The sequence below is a fragment of the Charadrius vociferus genome, unplaced genomic scaffold (genome assembly GCF_000708025.1).
Source record: "Charadrius vociferus isolate BGI_N301 unplaced genomic scaffold, ASM70802v2 scaffold550, whole genome shotgun sequence".
Lineage (NCBI taxonomy): Eukaryota > Metazoa > Chordata > Aves > Charadriiformes > Charadriidae > Charadrius > Charadrius vociferus.
This window is the reverse complement of record NW_009646425.1, coordinates 166,337-185,491: the sequence shown is the minus strand read 5'-3', so window position 1 is coordinate 185,491 and position 19,155 is coordinate 166,337. Positions and strand designations below refer to the sequence as shown.

At 35.5% G+C, this 19,155-nt stretch overlaps 2 protein-coding genes across 2 annotated transcripts in view; one reads left to right on the top strand and one right to left on the bottom strand.

Moving 5' to 3' along the window:
• Window positions 1-19,155, bottom strand: part of CENPP (centromere protein P) — a 141,244-nt gene that overhangs the window by 84,289 nt on the left and 37,800 nt on the right. The window lies entirely within an intron of this gene.
• OMD (osteomodulin) lies at window positions 14,917-17,048 on the top strand. The gene is made up of 2 exons (XM_009881245.1): window positions 14,917-15,850; window positions 16,732-17,048. Exons 1-2 carry the CDS (start codon window positions 14,917-14,919, stop codon window positions 17,046-17,048), a joined length of 1,251 nt encoding a protein of 416 aa, XP_009879547.1.

Here is a 19,155-nt window from a genome sequence, read left to right as displayed (position 1 = left end):
AAATGATAGGGCAGATTACCTCCAGCAAGTTCGCTGATGACACAGAAGTGGAAGAAGCGGCTGATATGCCAGAGGGTTAAGCTGCCATCCAGAGCAACCTCACCAGGCTGGAGAAATGGGCCAACAGGAACCTCATGCAGTTCACCATAGGGAAGTGCAAAGTCCTATAGCTGGGGAGGAATAACCCCATGCGCCGGTAAATGCTAGACTAGCTGGAAAACAGCTTTGCTGGAAAGAAGCCGGTGGTCCTGGTGGACAAGTTGAACGTAAGCCAGCAATGTGCCCTTGCAGCAAGAATGCTAACAGCATCCTGGGCTCCGTTAGAAGGATAAGGACAATCTCTTAATTCCCAGTGTTGCTGTCACTCAGTTAGTCCATGAATAAGAAAGCTACAGAAGCCCAGATTCCTATGGATTTGAGCCTTGCGACTCGCGGGTTCTTCCAGCTTGTCTCTACCTCACACCAATACCTCAGCATATTCTCCTACAGCTTCCTTCCACAGCTCCCACCTGTTTGGCTGCCAAGTGACAGAGCTAAAAGGATGCCAAAGGGTTAGTCTGTTTTGTCTTGCCATCTGGCTGCTTACTCCAATAAGGAGAATTTGTAACTGTCTTTTCCTTAGTTGAAGTACCTCTTTGGAGTGATTTCCTCTACCCAGCTGCTATTTTTCACTAGTTTGTACAAATTACCTATAAGTTTCCCTCTATCCCATGTCAAGTTTGGTTATAACTGGCATTGAGGATCAAAAGATACTTGGTGAAATAAGTGACAAAGGCAAAACGTTTCCTTATCTTAGGAAATCAAGAGATGAAAGTTTGGCTATTCTAACCATAGTAGAAACTTCCACAAAGTTTCACATCAGCAAGTATTCCATCAAGAATTCCTGCACCAGCATTCCCCAAAAGTGAGGCAAATGTCTAAGACTAGAAAAGAAGAAAAAAGTGTATAAATTAAGATATTCAAGTTTTTAACCATTCATATTGGTTTGGTAAAGTGGTAAACTAGTTCAGCTACCTAAAACAGGTTATGTTTCTGAAATTTTATACAACTTCACTGTTATAAAACTTTTAAATCATTTAACATAATTTCTAAAAGCATTTATCTATGTCCTAAGAAGCGATTTCTGCTCTCAAAGACAGCAATTACCAATATTAAAATACATAACATACTTGTTCAACCACAGCTGGCCATTTACGAATCTTATGATGTCTCTTTTCAAGTTTAAATTAAACCTAGAGTGTTAAATCTTTCACAGCTTAGGTTTCTAGCTAATATTTTGTTATTTACCACTAATAATGCTACAAGTAGTTGCATTCACTGAAGCCCGATGTAGCAACTTCAAATATCTCAGAGAAGACTGCCCAGTAAAGTTGAACAAAAACAAGGTCTCTACAAAGTTGAACTACACCAATTTGTTCTCTCCATTCCTCAAAGTTTCTGGATATTTTCCCGTGTTGATTTTAAAAAAAAAAAAATTACTTCACAAGTGATTGTTATTTTAATGACAAATTAACAATAAACAATCCAGTTCATGTCAAAGTAAAGAAGAAAACGCAAATGAAAAAATTAGGAATACCACCAAAGATCACTGCTCACTATTTCACAATCTTAAGAGCAGATTCCTGGTTAAAATATTGCACTAGTCATCCAGAAAAACAAATGTATACCACAACAGACAAAAGAAACATTAATATTGCCATGGTATTTTGACCAGAATTTAACACCAGGATGACAATAAAAGCAATGGTACGCTAAAAATAATGAAATTGTGATCTGAAGCCTTTTTTCTTCTTCTTCTCTATGTTTAGAATTTAAGATTTCCTGGTGGTTTTTTTTTTCCTCCTCCTTTCTGGGGAGACTAGAGGTTTGAGAACAAAGCTGCTAATAGGAAACATATGGAAAAGCCCTGGAGTAAATGAAAATCTGTCTCGAATTCCAAATGCCACGTATCACATACCACTGTCTAAAATTATCTGGTAAGATAAATGTAAGATTTACCCTGCATAATCAATGAATCACCTGAGATGGAAGACAGTATTAAGTATAAAATAAACGGGAAGGCTTTCATGATATTTAAGATATTCCCCAAACTAATCAATAATTTGAAACAAGTTGGGATGTTTCTCAAAGCTTGTGTCAGCCAATAAGAGATTAGCTCAACATAACATGCTGCCAACAGACAGACTTCTAGCAGTTTTTCATATAAAATAGGAGCAGTTCTACTCAGCTGAACAATGCAATTCTGGATTTAACCATTACACTGCTATGATTGCAGTGGGAATACCATGCAGCCAGGTTTTCCTATGCACGAACGCTTTTTCTGTCTCAAATTCTTGCCCAGGAGAAATTTGAAGACTATGTGATTTCTGGAACAGCAGCGCTGTGGATGCAGTTTTGACAGGAATCCCACACACTTCCACACACAGCTTAAGTCTTGCCACAAACTCCCTGTGCATAAGTAGTAACTTTAACAAGCCTGGATGCATTAGACTAGCCTCGTGCTAGTATGTTTCTATGAGATCTATGCATCTCATGCAGCATGTTTCATACACCGGTGTCCTTATGCATGTACTACCCATCACCTATATGAAGGTTTCTACCAGAGGCAAGGGGAGCAACATTGAAATTAATATGCTCTTTTCACAATTACATTTGCAGTAACTATTAAGGAATTACATTCTCTGTTAAGCATGGAAAAACCTCTAGTTGACTTGACTGGTTCCCAAAGGATGTAAAATTTCCTGAGGGACAGAGAGGGAGAAAGTCACCGACACAAGTATGTACGTGCTTCTTAATTAATTTTTAAGTGCTTTTTAGATATAAAGGACAATGAAAATATTTTTCTTCCAGAAACACTCTTCACAGAATACCTTAACTCCTTTGTTTCTCATTTGTGGAAAAGAAAATTGGCCTGGCATTCTAAAAGATATCATTTTAGCAAAATTTATGTCCTATTTGGCCTTCAAGAACATTCAGACACCATACTTCTATCTTCTTTCTATTCTACAGGATGAAACAAGGAACAGACTGAACAAGTGACTCATGAGTCAGTAATAGGGCCTAATTTCTTAGCATGAAGAAAGCAAAGAAGCCACTTATGTATTAACCTGATGAGTAGATACTCAGATTGAGGAAGTGATATAATAATCTAGTGTTCTGCAAGAATAATAAAAGCAATTGTCTACTCGTTTCTCCAGCAGCAATACTGTGATGCAGCATAATTATTACTTGCTCAAGAAAAAGTTAGTGTTTAACAGCTAGAAACTGATAATTTCATGAAAGCCTACTTTGATTTCTGGCATGCATATTTTTCATTTATATTTTATGCTAATACATACAATTGCCATTTAGGTGTTACTTTCCTGTAAATTATTACCAATATTTTCGATTTCCTCAAATACTAGATTTCACAGGGCAGAGAACTTCAAACTCCATTTATAAAATGATTAATGTAGAAAAAGGAAGTCAAGTAACTTTCAGAAATACAGAAATAGTAAGTAAATGTCAGTACAACAGTATAATACTTTGCCCTCATATTCACTAAATGCATAATACTGTCCCATAATAACAACCAGCGGAATCTCCATGTAATATGATAAATTTTGAGATGAAAGAATCAGAGTACTTTTAGAAGCTACGCTCTATGCAAACAGCTACCTAAGTTGGGTAGTTAAAGTTAATAGCTTTATGTTTTACCTGACAAACTATGGTCCTATATAGTGGCCTGTAAATTTGGCACATTTGATACAAAGATAAAGTCTGTTGTGATGCTATGCAGAAGAAAACATACTTCAAACCTGCAACTACCACTGTTGTAGCCAGATCCCATAAAGTACTTTCTTAAGCAGCATAGCAAGAGATTCCTTATTTGTCATGTCAGGATCACAGTTAACAATTAGCATTTACCTATACAATATAGCAATAAACTTTTCAGAACACAAACCAGAGTAAGCTAGTATGAGGTCAATAGGCCACTATCTCTTCTTCTTGAGACCACAATCAAGTGACATATGTAGGAAATTGGTACTATAATGGCTTGGTGTTTTGGCTCTTACTAAAAACAAATAAATAATTTTTTTGACGAAAAGGTCTTCCTGGAACAATTAATATTGCTGTTCAAAGCAAAATAAAGTACATGTAGAATGAATTTCTAAAAGCCAAACCCACAATCATTCATTTCAGAAAAGCAGAAACTAAGTCTCATTTAAAACCAATCTTCAACATTCTTCTTACTGCTTCCATCTAATAGATGGAAGAAAACCAGTGGTTATTCTTTATAAAAACCTTGTATCATTATTTATGATAAAGTCATAAACACAGTGAACATTAATATGTCAGGAAACTTTTAATTTTTTTTTAACCAAAACTCTTTGAGATGTTTTCCTTGAGCCTGTTCCATTGGAGCATACACACGTAAAGGCAGTATTTCATTACTCCTGTTTCAGGAATGCTTTGCCTTAGTAGTACCTGTGTATTACAGATGCATACTACTGCTTCTTCTGCTTTGTGCTTATAACAGAAAGGGTAACGCATGCTTCTGACGTTAACAGTTCCCTCCCAAAATCAGAATGCACAGGAACCTGAGAGGAGGAGAAACTGTAAGCATGGAAAACACATCTGTTAGATGTGCTATTGCTTCATAAAGTGACCTTTCTGTCTTTCTAAAGAGTACCTTTCCGTTGTGGGTAAACCTAGTATCTAGTTCACCCATTAGCAGCTCTAAACAATTGTATCAGTCACCTTCCTGCGACTGCTTTCGTAACACACAACTTATTTAGAAGCTTCAGCAATGAGCCCAGTGTTTGGCAAAGATGTGAGAAGAGTTTTGGACAGCCGTCTTGCACTCATATTGAATATTAACATTTTTAAAGGCAGCTACTACTATTAGCTCAATTCTGACAGAGTTCAGTCTAATCACTCAAAGCACTGATTTCATACCATCCCCTGACTAGGACCCAGTTTGATATTTTTTTTTAAAAAAGAAAGCATTACGGATGTTCATATTTTGGCTACAAATAGTTGCAGGCATTACCTCCACTCTCAAAAACTGAGACGACAAGGCAAGAGTCAGGTGTCAGAAGCACAAAATAAGTCAAAAGGGACATTTGCTTGATTACTATGTAAGATCTGTAACTAATGGCTCGTTGTAATTTTTCTGAATGTATTGCTGTGTTAGAAATGGCCATTGACATGAATGCTGTTTTAGGTGTGAACCATGTTTGAGTCCTCACCAGAAGCAGCCATAAAGGCCTTACAAGAATCTCAGAATGGCTAATGATAGAAGAAACAGAAGACTTCCTGCCACAGAGTGCTTGGATAAAATAATGATGAGACCCTGTCTCAGCTCTGCCAAGAAGCAGCTGTGCCTCACAAATTATTCAAACAGTAGAGGAACACTTCAAATGTCAGGCAGAATATAGGTGCACAGACAAGTATCTCTCCCAAAACACCGTTATTAATATTTAAAGGAAATCAAAACAAAATTAAAATAAAAATGGAGAGTAACTGGAGGAAATAAAGGGTACAGAGCTATCTTTCCTTGTAAGAGAATATGCCAGGGTACAGACGAATGGTGTATAATACTACTTAGTGTTTCTATGAAAGTTTCAAAGTCACAGATTCTGACTGCAGAAAGACTGTACTGCAGGCCATAAATGCAATGCTCGCTGCAATACCAGCATTAAAAGGTCTTGTGCTAAAATGAGAGGATTTATTCTTTAGAAGAAAGACGGATAATAAAAATTAAGAACCAGTTTAAGGATTGTCTTCAGTTTCAAGACTATTGGAGAGAGCTGAAAGGCTGCTTGGCAAAATCCCCTGCACCACAAGGAATGACAATTGTAAATATCCATTGCTCTGGAAATGTTAGAACAAACACATCTGCCATGAAAAGAAACACATTCTATAGTCATTGTAAAAACAAGTAAAGGACCTTCATTCTTAAATACACTCCAAAGAGTAAATGGGAAGCCCGTTCCATCACATACAAGGGGAAAATTTCTGCTAATGCAGAACATTTTCCCACGCACGATCATTCAGGAATTCTTTGGCAGGTAACTTAGACAACTACTCCTTATCCTTGCCTGAAAGGGCATAGAGAAGAAAAAGCTTTTTTTCTTTTGGCTAGAAACTTACGATTTGCAGATTGGATACAAACATTGGAACAATCTGAAGTTGCATGCACATTTTCTAGTTCTTTTAACAAAAATGCACGAAGTCCATAGCTATGAATGAAAAAACTAAGCTAATGAATAAGGTATTGATATGAATTATTAAGATAGGGTAGAATTGGCATTATCTCTTCTAGGCATCTATCAGCTTAGGGCACTGAAACTTAGCAGTTCTGTTTGAAATAAACGAGTAGAAGTGCCTGCTGTGGAACAGCCTCAAGGAATGACGTTAGACAGTGAAAGTGGATGCTAAGAACGCTCTCCCAGCGAGCAGCAAGTTTCTAGTCAACTTCACATATTAAGATGACAGTCCTCGGATTTTGCTGATTTTTTTTTTTAAAACATGAAGGTCACAAACTGCTAAAGAACTGACAGAGGTACTAATATATTTTTTAAATGGTAATTAAAAAAGGAATGTCATTTTACACTATCTCAAATAAATAACACTGAGCAAACTATTACAGAAGCAATAAGGACAAGCACAAAGGGTACTACTCTATCTGGACTTACCAGCTTGGATTGGTACTGCTCAAGGATCTCTGCACTCTACGTTCAGCTATATTACCTTTCTCACTTGCCTCCATCACAAAACACTATATGTTCATTAAGTTTACTTTTGTTTATTAATGAGGGCAAGACACCTGTCATACACTATGACAATCTAAATAATTTTATACAGGACACAAATCAGGCAAAATAAAGGCTGTGTTAAAGTTTGAGGTCTGTTGGTAATGTAGCTTCAAGAAAATGAATATACCTGCACCAGTAAACAGTGGTTGCAAAAAAGAGCAGACACTCCCATTTTATATTCGTGTAATCACAGACATACAATCTCCAATTAAGCAGGCAATATCCCACAACTCCATCTGGGAAGAAAATATGGCCCAAAGTCATCTACCTTGGAACAACAACAAAGTAGGCTTTATAAAAATACAATCTATAAAGCAAAACAAAATTCAATTACTAAAAATATAAGTGTCAACAGTGACTCTCCTCAGAGGAGATTTATAATTTCATACAATAGTCCAGGGTATTTTAGAGTAACCAGGCACTATTTAGTACAGATATTATTGCTTACGTGAATTTTAAACTCATTGTATTATGCCAGTATCAATTGTTTACTATTACTTGTTATTGTGGTAGTAGAAATGATGAGGACTATTTAAATACCTCTGCTGTAGAAAGTAAAATCCATATATCAAGTGAAGTATGCCCCCCAATATAGTATTACAAACTTTTAAGGTTTCTGACACAGCAATACATTCAGAAAAAACTTACAACCCTCCTCTTCTATTAGTCTTTAAAAGTCAATTATCCATTACTATAAATTGATATTGAGAGCAATACCATAGCACACCCACCCTTCCATTCAAACAGCTTCAGTATTACAAATTTGAACACGCCAGGAGGCTTGGTGCTTAGCTTTTGCTTATGAAGCAAAAAGAATTGCAAAATAAATTGGTCATTGCACACGTTCAACCAATCATCTAATGAGACCAGGGCTTCCTCATGTATTGCTTCTAGATGCATAGATGCTTCTAGTGAATTTTGGTCTAAAAATTTAGTCGGTTACTGTTTAGTAGTAGAAGTTACTTCACAATTGTCTATGGGTTTATATTAATTCCCATGTTATGAGGTCAATAAGCTCTTGCTCTTTCACAGTCATTTGTTCTATACCAGGATTGGTCTTTGAGATCCAAATGTAATTGCATTTGTTAACTTCAAAGATGTGGGTTTTTTTGGTTTTGGTGGGTTTTTTTTTTTTTGGGTGGGGGGGAAACCCCCCCAAAACCCAAGTAGTATACAGTTTAAAAATACCAAATAAAATACAGAAAAATTAGAATGTGAGAAAAAAAATAATCCACAGTTTCAATAAGTAATGCTTATGAAGAAGGAAGAACAAGATGTTCTTCAACTTGGAATCAGCAAATCCACAAAAGGGGAGGAAGTGGAGAAGACAGAGAAAAAAAAAAATCCTCCATGTCCCACAGCATGGATGAGAGGAAAAGACATGTTTATACTTCAGAATGATAATAAGTACCCAATGAACCCATCACAAGGCTTAGGATACCCACTAACATACTTTTTTCTAGTAAAAATATAGGACAATTTTTTTTTTTCTTCATTCTTTTAGGACTGCATGCTCACCTAAAAAGCACATTCTTGAAATGCGGCCATAAAACCTACACAAAAACATATTTCATTTCCTCTTTAAATTCATGGTTGTAGCATGCAAACTGAAGTTATAACAGACTGATAAAAATCAACCAGCAACCACAACCTGCCTTTGATTAGAAGAGTCAACAAAAAAGTTCCGAGTACCATTTGATCACTACACACAAAATCTACAGTCTAGCAAATCTTAGGGATTATTTTTCAAATACAGTTTTTGTAAACTCAACTGTTTTCAGTTGCTCAACACGTTCTTCCTAGTAGCTCCTAGCAAAACAAAGCAACGCATAAGACAAGGGTTGCCAGAGTTTTGACCTCGCATTACCACCAACTAAATGGGAAATAAGTAGAGACCACACAACAAGGTTCAGGTCAGGGGCAACAATAAGCACCACACAGGGCAATCTCTTTTGCTTTTTTAAACAGATTGGGTCTTCTCTCAGTTCTGCAGGATTGTTGATATGATTTGATGGCCCCTTTTCCACAACCTTGAGAAAATGCCTATTCGCACAGGGACGCACTCCTAGAATGGCTTTCGACTGACGAGCAGAATAACAAGAAGTCTGTGAGAGCTATTATTAACAGAGTGCTCTGGGGTCCTGCTGGGCTGGAAGCTCTGCAAGATCAAGCAATTCAGTATCTTGATTTGCTGAAAGCTCTACACTTTAGTATCTGAATTTTCAGGTTAGTTCTGGCACGGGATAAATAAAGCCAGCAACCACTGCAGTCTTGATCATCGGTTACTTTTGTTGACGGTAAGCACAAATAAGGAGTACCTTTGCAGATCACATACGAGAGTCATGCAGGTGGTCTGCTAACAGTGTTTGTGGACTGCCAGTTAAGACCTAGAAATTAGGATGAAAAGAGTTTTATATCTGCATTTTCTGTGCCTACAATCTGACTCTGAAGTGCAGACAGTCTAGATGATACACGCCTAAGGCTGTTTCTTACTTCAGAAACCCACATGCTTTATGGGGAACCAAATTACAGTTCTAGCTCACACCGCTTAGCTTCATTTCATTTCCTTTAATCCTCTATGAACAATATGCACTTTTTTTTTTTTCCCCTTTCTCTAGGCTTTATATGGACCATTTTAAATTGGTTGGTTTAGGGTTCTTTTTTGAGGGAGGGGGGAGAAATACAAAGGAACCCAAGAATCTTTTATAGTAAAATAGTAAATATAGGGGAAAGACAGGGCAGTATAATTTACTCCTCCTTATACAGGGCCAATCCCATTCACCTCAGTACCTCTGGCTATCTTCTCTAATTATTTTATTAATATTTTGGCTAAAATTCAGAATTTTCAAATTTTTAAAGTTTACTCAACTAGCTAAACAAATCTAAAATCACAAATTATTAGAACAGTCTCTTCTCTTATGCCTTCAGTTCAGAACCAAAGTTAAAAAAGCTAACAAGTCTCAGAAGTTGAATGCAGTTGATGAAGATGACAAAATTTCAAAGTTTGGCTTAAGAAAATAAATCAGCTTCAAGCCAACCCTGACCTCTAGCTTGATATACATCTCACTTTGCGTCACAGCTGCATGAATAAAATGAAGATAAATTTACAAATTCAACAGTAAAAACAAGTCCTTATGAAACACAGGGGTTTTTTTAAACTGAAAACCAAAACACATTGAAAACTTAATAGATTTGTTACAGCCTTTGAAACAAGAAGTCTTACACGAATGATGTTAAATTTAATTCTCTCATCATCCTCCTTGCAAGGAAATTCCTACCCCACCTCAAACCAAAACTAAGAGAAGATGAAACCACAGAACTTGACCACGATCACAAAGTATAGACTTGTTGGTATCCAAGATAGCTCATGCAACAAAAAGGGAACTGAGTCTTAATATATGCCATGGCTAGATCTGCATCATATTCTGCAGCTAAAGATGCTTTAAATCAAGAGCTTTGCTACAATTTATCAGAAGGATAGACTTCTCTGCTCTGCCACCATGGATTTCTAAATGCATCATAAGATCTTAAGTCTTAAGCTTTAGAGGATTTGGGACACAATCAATAATAGAAAACAATAGAAAAATAGCAGGTATGAAATTAAAATTCTAATTTGGTCCAATTTTTATCTTTAGAGAATTTTTTTTTTATTTAGAGAAAATAATTTTTGCATCTGTTTTATTTAGAACTGTTAGTATAATGGAGCTTCCAAAAATTTGCACCATGTTCTTTGTCTTGTTCTTAAAAAACCCAGAACTTAGTAGCAGCAAATAACATTTTACTAACTGGCATAACAAACTTGGTGGGTTTCTTTTCATCCATCATTATGAATGTATTCTAATTATTTTAAAAATCAATTACTTTTGCTATTTATTATTATTATTTGGGTTCAGTCACACAACGTAGGTATTCAACTATTTACAGTACTGTTAATAAAGGACTCTGTAGTTTTAATTTCACTCTTTCAACCTCTCCCTTGTGCTCCGTATTCTTTACATAAATACAACACTGCTTTATTTTAGTTCCAGTATTGTAATTTCCTACAATATTACTGTGGTCATGATCTCTGGTGCCTTTCTTTATAACCCAAATGTTAGAATCATGCATGATTTATCTTCTTAAACAATGTTCTTGTCCTCAATGCTACAGAGGAAACTTGAAAAGGTCAAGCAAATCATCAGTTTCAGGAAGCTCAAAGACAAAAAAAGAAGTAAAATTTAATATTGCATTATTTTCTCAAATATGATACCTCCAAGGTACTTAGGCTTTTTTAAGAATGAGATTCTTCCTTGTGAATAGGTTTTGAAATAATGTAACTTTTACCAAACCAAAAGCATAATTAAATGCTTTTGATAAATCATACAATTAACCCAGAACAGTGCCTCACTTCAACAAAAAAATTGTCCTTTTTCTCCATTTTTTGCATATATCACAATTATTCAAGTACCATATAGCAGCAAAAGCAGACAACCCCGCCTTTTTCTCCCTCTTAAAAGCTATGAAAAATATTTTTCTTCAGTAAAATGGTTTCTATCTCACGTCATACTTGCCTTTTTCATAGGAAGATTTATATTCTTTCTATACAATTTAGCACAAACGTGTTGGAAACTTTCTGTGAATCCTGAACTAGAACCTTAAAACAACACGGAGAAGCACACCACCATACCAGCAGCACTGTATAGCACAATTATTTCACAGGAATGAAACAGGAAATATAGATTGTGAAGGGAAAAAAAGTATAAAATGGAAGATGTTCCTAAGAGCTTTTCTATAGCACATGCCTTCCCCTCAATGTTGATAAGGTTAGTTTGTTACTGTTTCTTAACTTCATCTTCCAGAGGACAAATCCTTTGAGTAACTGAATCATTGTAGTTGAAACCACACTATGAACTAATGACCTCTGAAACATTTTTTGAAGTCTTACTCTCTCTGTTTCTTTTTAATGGGAACTGGTAACACTGAAAGAGTCTTGCAAATAATTTTGAAGTGATTTTTTGACAAAAGAAGAAATTGCTTCACAGACTTATGACACAGCATCCACAGTAACTGATGATGTGGCACAAAACTTTTTTTTTTTTTACTGGCAAATCAGAAGATGGGCTAAGGCTGTTATTTTGCTTTGCCTTCCCACAAGGCTCCTCACCACAAAATATGGCTTAGAGATCTTTTGTTCCTCCAGCTGTGTTAGGCTATTTCTCAGATGATTTCACCAGCACAATAACTTGCTGCCCTCTACAACTTGAGCTTCACAGACTTCCAAAGAGTAAGTTTTCTTGGTAAACGGGAATAAAATCGACCGATTGTGTTACTTTTTGCAGTGAAGAGTGATTCATGCATGTTATATATTTTTTAGCTTTCAGCTAGTAAACTGTTTACAAATAGTTACTAAGCTTTGAATTTATTACAGATGGTAGAGAATCACGCTTTTAAAATGTTCTATTTTCTTTCAACTTTATAGAGTATGCATTTTATCATATCTGCATCTGACGTGCTTCCTGCGTTATCAGGTTTCACCTGACACGATTCTTTCTTTTAAAGCTAGTTAAGTTCTAAGATTCTTTTTCATGCAGAATTGTTAATACCTCAGTGCTCTGAGACATGACCTGTAAGACTGCCAGGACAGTTACTATTCTACCAAAAATGCACTCAGCTACAGCCAAGGTATAAAAAAAATCCCCCAAATGCCAGCGCCTCTCTCTCCATAAAACCAGTGAGAGACTGGTACCTATTACTTACCATTCCATCTGAAGTGATGATCCATCTCTTCACGTTGTCTGCATGGCAAGTGGGTCAATGGGATGAAGACCTAAGTAAGCCTTTTCCTCAAACTTAGCAGGACTTTCCCAAGTTGTTCCTCCTGGTTTCTAAGGACTACTGCGGCACTGAGAACCATCATTATTAACTGGAACTTCTGTGACACCTAGCAGAAGTACTGAGAGAATAGAACCAGAAGGTGAAACAAGAGTTCTGGACTGAAATGGAGAGAGAGTAATAGGAACCAAAAGGAAACCAAGAACATATTTCTGCCATTTACTTAGATTAGCTCAGACATCTGACGATGCTGTGGGGATATGGAGACCCTGGCTTTGCTGAGGACCTACCTACAGTAAGGTTCCAAACAACTGACTCCAACCAAACCCGTTTTTAAGATTTTAATCAGTTATGAAACATGATTAAAGGAGCATTCAAATATAAAGTTAAAAGTGCAAACTACACAATACCACAAATAATTTCACTAGGCATTGTCACACAGTCTGTGTGCAGCACAGGAAGATTACAGGAGGTATTAAATTTCATGATTGTTACTACTTTCTTCCTTAGGATTCTCTCTCACATTCAATTCGTAGAATACATCCTGCATTAGGAAATAATCACCACTATGAAGCATAGGAAATTAACATTTGTAAGTCTCATCTCCTTTGTTACCAATTGTTTCATAAAAAAAAATATTGAGAGCGTCAAGAAAAAAAAAAAAGAAGCCCCTGATTAAGAAACATGAATGTCATTATAAAAAAATCTGAGAACATTTGCTTTCCTCTGCCTCAGGGTTCCCACATTATACTGAGCAAAGTCTCTTAAAATTTTCCATGATTTATTTGCTTTGACCTGCAATGTTACATTTTGACTCATCTGTTGTTTAAGTTGAACAGCTTGACATGATTCACAACTCTAATTCTGCCAAATAACAGGGTTCCTCTGACTGCATAAAAGTGCTTAAAAATGTGAGTCTGGCTTTGAGCATCAGAAATGGAACATGCAAAATTATTTGTTTTTCACATCAGTATTTCACCTCAGAAGGGTACTTTGAAGGTAAATTAGTTTGTGCCTATAAAGAACATAGTATTATAGAAGCCTAGGAAGACTATAAAGAAAACTTTTTATCAATTAAGATTTTTACATGATGTGCAGTACATAATGGTTGAATTGTATTTGATTTAATTAAATTATGGGAACAGAAAAATTAAGTTTTTATCATCATTAATGCATTGCACTGTCAGCCATGTTTTGCAGAAAATAATAGAACACCAACAAAAAACGTCACAGAACAATCACTAATGCCTTGTAAACTTCTAATTTACATAAAATACAATATTTCAAAGTAATCTATTTCACTGTTCTATTTATAAAAACAATCCTGCATTTACCTCACCTTAGTTGAGAGCATATATTTTTAACAAAACTAACATTGTTTAAAAACAAGGACAACAGACACAAGCCATGGCTTGGACGCTTAGTAAAACTAGCAAATTTCTTCACAAGGAGTGTAGTACAACACTAACTTGTGTTGTTTAGAGGGGTGCTGGAATTCCACCCTTGAAGATTTTCAGGGATCACCCAGACAAAGTCTAGACTGATCTAATCTACTACTGGAGATGGAAACATTTGGAGCACCAGGGTAGACTACATGATTGCCAGAAGTTCCTTCTAAACAACATTTCTGTTATTCTATGATATTGACCACACACCGTTTGTGTGGTGCAAGTTCATAGTGAGAATAGCTAACACATTTGCAAAAGAAGTTTTCATCGTGACAGAGTTTAATAAGGCTATCTATGGTTTTCCAAATGTCTGAGGAAGAAATGTTGCTCGGGAATGCCATCTGCGCTCATTTAAAACTGACTTGTAAGGCTGATGCTTAACCTATTACACTGGAAAGAACGCAACACCTCAGATGTCCAAGACAAACTCCAGGCTATACCACTTCATATAAAAAGTCTTTTTGCTACTTCTCTGTAATAAATTAAAGTGGGAAAGGAATGAAGACTGGGATTTTTTTTTCTTTTCTACTCCCAACTGCTACGGTATCCTTCCATAACAGGCACAGCACAGGTAGAAAGCTGTTTCTTGTCTGAAGTCAGACAAGAAAACTTACGTTTACTTCGAGGACAGTGTATTTGTCTATGGCTGCTTTCTTGGAAGACACAGATTAAAACTTGGTTTTGCTAATAATGTCACTGACATTGTTGCCAAAAAAATCAATTATTCTACTTTACTTCATTTTATATTGCTTCTACTTAAAACTGAAACTTATATGTCTGAAAAAACCTGAAACTTTATGTCTATCTAAAACTTATTTTTCTTTCTCATAAACAGGATACAAGATATAAATTTCAGTATGAGGATTCTGAGCCAGGTATCAACCATTCACGTCCTCTGGGCTGCTATAGTTTTTTGTCAATATGAAGACTACGATTTTGAGGATGAATATGATGAGGAACCAAATCATCAACAACCGTATTATTTTAATCCCAATACACAAGCTGAAGTTCCCCGCCTTCCTTTTCCAGTTGAATGCGCCAGAGAATGCTTTTGTCCACCAGCTTTTCTGTTATCAATGTACTGTGATCATCGTAAACTTAAGACAATACCAAATATCCCTAGTCATGTCCAACAACTTTATCTGCAAAACAATGATATTGAAGCTGTGCCTGCAGGGCCATTCACTAATGTTACCTTCTTACGAGAAATTAACCTCAGCCACAACAAAATTAAATTTCATATGATTGACCATGGTGTTTTTGCCAAACTTTCAAACTTAGTGCAACTTCATCTACAACATAATGAATTAGAAGAATTTCCATTCCCACTCCCCAGCTCTCTAGAGAGACTCCTCCTTGGTTTCAATAAGATTTCCCAGTTATCTGGAAATGCATTGGAAGGATTACCTAACATAACCATGCTTGACCTTTGCAATAATTTTCTTGACGACTCAGGACTCAAAGGAAAACCCTTTTCAAACACGAAAAATTTAATGCAGCTCAACTTGTGCAACAACAAATTACAGACTATGCCTCCTGATCTACCATCGTCACTTATGTATCTATCGCTTGAAAATAACTCAATTTCTTATATTCCAGAAAACTATTTCAATAGACTTCCAAAAATCATTGCCCTAAGAATGTCCCACAATAACCTGCAGAACATTCCACGCAACACCTTTAATCTACCTAACCTTCTAGAACTTAATCTTGGACATAACAAATTGACACAAGTATTCCATATTCCAAGAAGTTTGCAGCATTTGTATATTGAAGACAATGACATTGAAAGTATGTTGATGGTTGTAATTCTTTAAAAGCAAAAAACTTAGTGGATTTTGGCATTGGTTGTGGGAGGGGGCGAGTTTGGCATATCTTCCATCCAGAATTAAGAACTTCTAGCCCAAATCAAAAACATCTCTTTTGTTGCGTCCTTGGTTTTGAGGACCTGCCACCTTACAGCTTCTCAGTTGACATGTATAAGCATGTCAACTGAGCAGTCGTCTAAATTTGCATGTTGTTCAAGAAGTACACTCATGTCCTTTGCAGAGAGGTGAGCTTGACCTCTCAGTGTTCTGAACTCACCAGTTAATGTGGCACTGACCTAGAATTCACGCGCCCTGTACTTCCCAGGAGCAAATGCAGCTATGTAGCTTTTGATCAGCTTACAGCGCAGGAAGAATATCATCCCATCTTCAAGATGCAGTGTAAACACATCCTCAGTTAGTTGAGACCAAACTGGTGAAATTAGAAAAGATTTTATTTTTGCACCTTACCCCTAATTTGCAATTTTTTGGTGAAAGTTAATAACCAGTTTTTCATATAATAAGCTAAAACTTTTTTGAAAATTGCTTCTCATTAGGCAATTCATAAGAACATACAGAGAGAAGGAATTATGAAAATATTCCATTCACATAAAATAGTAATCACAAATTGTAGTGGTGGTCACATTCACTTTTTTCTTTACTCCACAACCTTATACTTTGCAAACCCCAAAATTGTTATCACTGCCATTTACAAAACCAATTTAAAACACAGAGAAGAATTATATTAATACTGTGAATTGCAAAAATATTTTCCGTTTTAAATTTCAAAACATAAGTTCCACTTTCATAATGTCTTAAATATAACTATTTTCTGTATTTTAATTTACATTTTTCTGTCTCTTACAGCCATAAATGTTACTTTGATGTGTCCATCTATTGATCCAATGAACACTAACCAATTAACCTATATAAGGGTGGACCAGAATAAGCTCACGATTCCAATAAGCACATATGCATTCTTTTGCTTCCCTCACATTCGAACCATTTATTATGGTGAACAAAATGTTAATGTCAATAAGTCAACTCAGCTAAGAATACCAGTGTTTCGACGATTTTTAACACCAGAAGAATATGATGAAGCAGAAGACAATCATGAAACTCATGATCAAGAAACTGAAGAAGATCATGAAGTAGAAGACAACTACTTCCATCCTTACTTTTAGTGAAGTAATGACTGTTAATGAATATACATGGAAACTTCTCCTTAGTTGTAGGGTATTCATATCCATTTGGATATGCATTAGATAGCAGTCTGATATATAACCTGGGTTGATGATGCCCATCCATCCTTGGGTGGACAGCCTACGCTGAAGAAAATTGACCGGAAAAAGCTTCTAGGGATCTAAAGGGATCCACTTAAAGGGTTCTAAAGAGATCCAACTCGCAAAATTACTAAAATACAAATCAGTGTCATGCTCAATAGGAACAAGTGGATAAGGCCAAAAATCTGTCCAGCTATATGTCCTACTACTGACAGCAGTAGAAAACTGACACACTAGAGAAAAGAATAGGAGGGTAAGAACACAAAAATACTTCTACAAGGTTCCTCCACATCTTCCAGAAATGCAGATGTTTCTTCTTCCAATTTCTAATTGAACAGGAAAATCACAAACTTTGAGTGTCCTGCCAAGCTGTCTTATAATATTTACTTCTCAGCTTGTACCTCAACTATCACAACTCCTTCAAAGAAGATTTTAGTTGATTACTAATATAGGCTAGAAACAACCTTTCATCAAAGGTCTTAGTATCCAGGGAAAGGGATGTGCATTAATAAAACTGAATCAGTAGTATCTACATTTTACCTGTGCTTTAGTCCATACTATTTTAGAAGGTACCTAAAAATGTAGTGTAATCTTTTTATTAGAATTGTTCAGCAGGTAGAACAGGTACAAATAGTAGCATTCCAGTTTAAGTTATTAATTTAGACTATCCTTCTGCATAGCTAATACTAATTAGCCATATTCTGCTTCAAAGTAGAACAAAAATTGCTTTAAGAAACCTAAAGAAAAGTGCCATATACTATTTGAGCTACACAAAGTTTTTTATTATGTCTTATGCCTAGCAATAGATCCAAATAACTACAGGGCAAGATAATATTATAGGGCACTTTACTGCTTTTGTTTGATTAAATTCTTTAATTTTCAGCACACTTTTTCCTTATAAATCTTTGTTAGCAGTGGGGAAGAATCACCATTTTCAACAAGGAAAAAGAATGAATGCAAGAAATAGATCCATACACCATACTACCAATTTCACATTATACTTTAAGTGTGGAAAACTAAAAAGGCTATATAAAATTATGCAAGCAAATTTGTACTAGAATTTCTAAAAAGTTTCAGATAGGTTTGGGTTTTTTTCTCTTACAATTTCAGTTATTTTTTGAAGCCCACATTAATATATTTTGTTTTCTGACACAACTACTAAAATATTAACAACATTAAAATACTTCATGATACTTTTTTTAATGAAAAGAAATGCCTCATAAGTGCATGAGTATAACCTTTAAGAACACAGTCTTTAAGAACAACTGGTTGTAAAAATTTGGGGATACAAAATTTAATATATTGTTATTAAGTTGTGGGTCTTAGGCCAACTAACTCAAGAAATCTATTCTTTCTCTCCTTCCCCTTGCTCTTATCTACTTTCTGATACAATATTAATAGCAAAATATTTTGTGGTTGCCCCACAAATTTAAAGCGCAGCAGAATTTATCTTCCTTTTTTAAAAAAAAAGTTTTATTAACATTTATCAAACTCAAGTACCTCCAGCTTCATGAAGGAGGAATATATGTATGTATTCATTACTTTATTTAAATACTCTTATCAAAAATGTATGTACATTATATACACATAAATTTAAAAATAAGTATCTATAACTTTATAGCTTTATTAATATAAAATGTAGCATATTAACCTTCGGGAACTTTTAGCACTTTCCATCTATTTCAGATTTTAAGTGAGTAGTGCACAAAATGCAACTCTAAATTAATGTAAGCTTTTTTGAAAGACTTGCTCAGCTCCAAGAAAGAACACTATTCAAATATAATGAGTAATACATCTCTTATCACAAACTTTCTCCTTTTTAAAAGCATTTATGAAGCAAAGCTTAGCTTTAAAGTAGAATTAAAGATACTGACTTTGTAGCAACTAGTTATATACATTTCTTAAAGTTTAAATATAAGTAGAACCGATTATTGAAAACTTTAGAGCTGTCTTAGTACATTAAACTCAGTCAGACGGAACATGAGAATTGTACTACAAGCAGAACCAT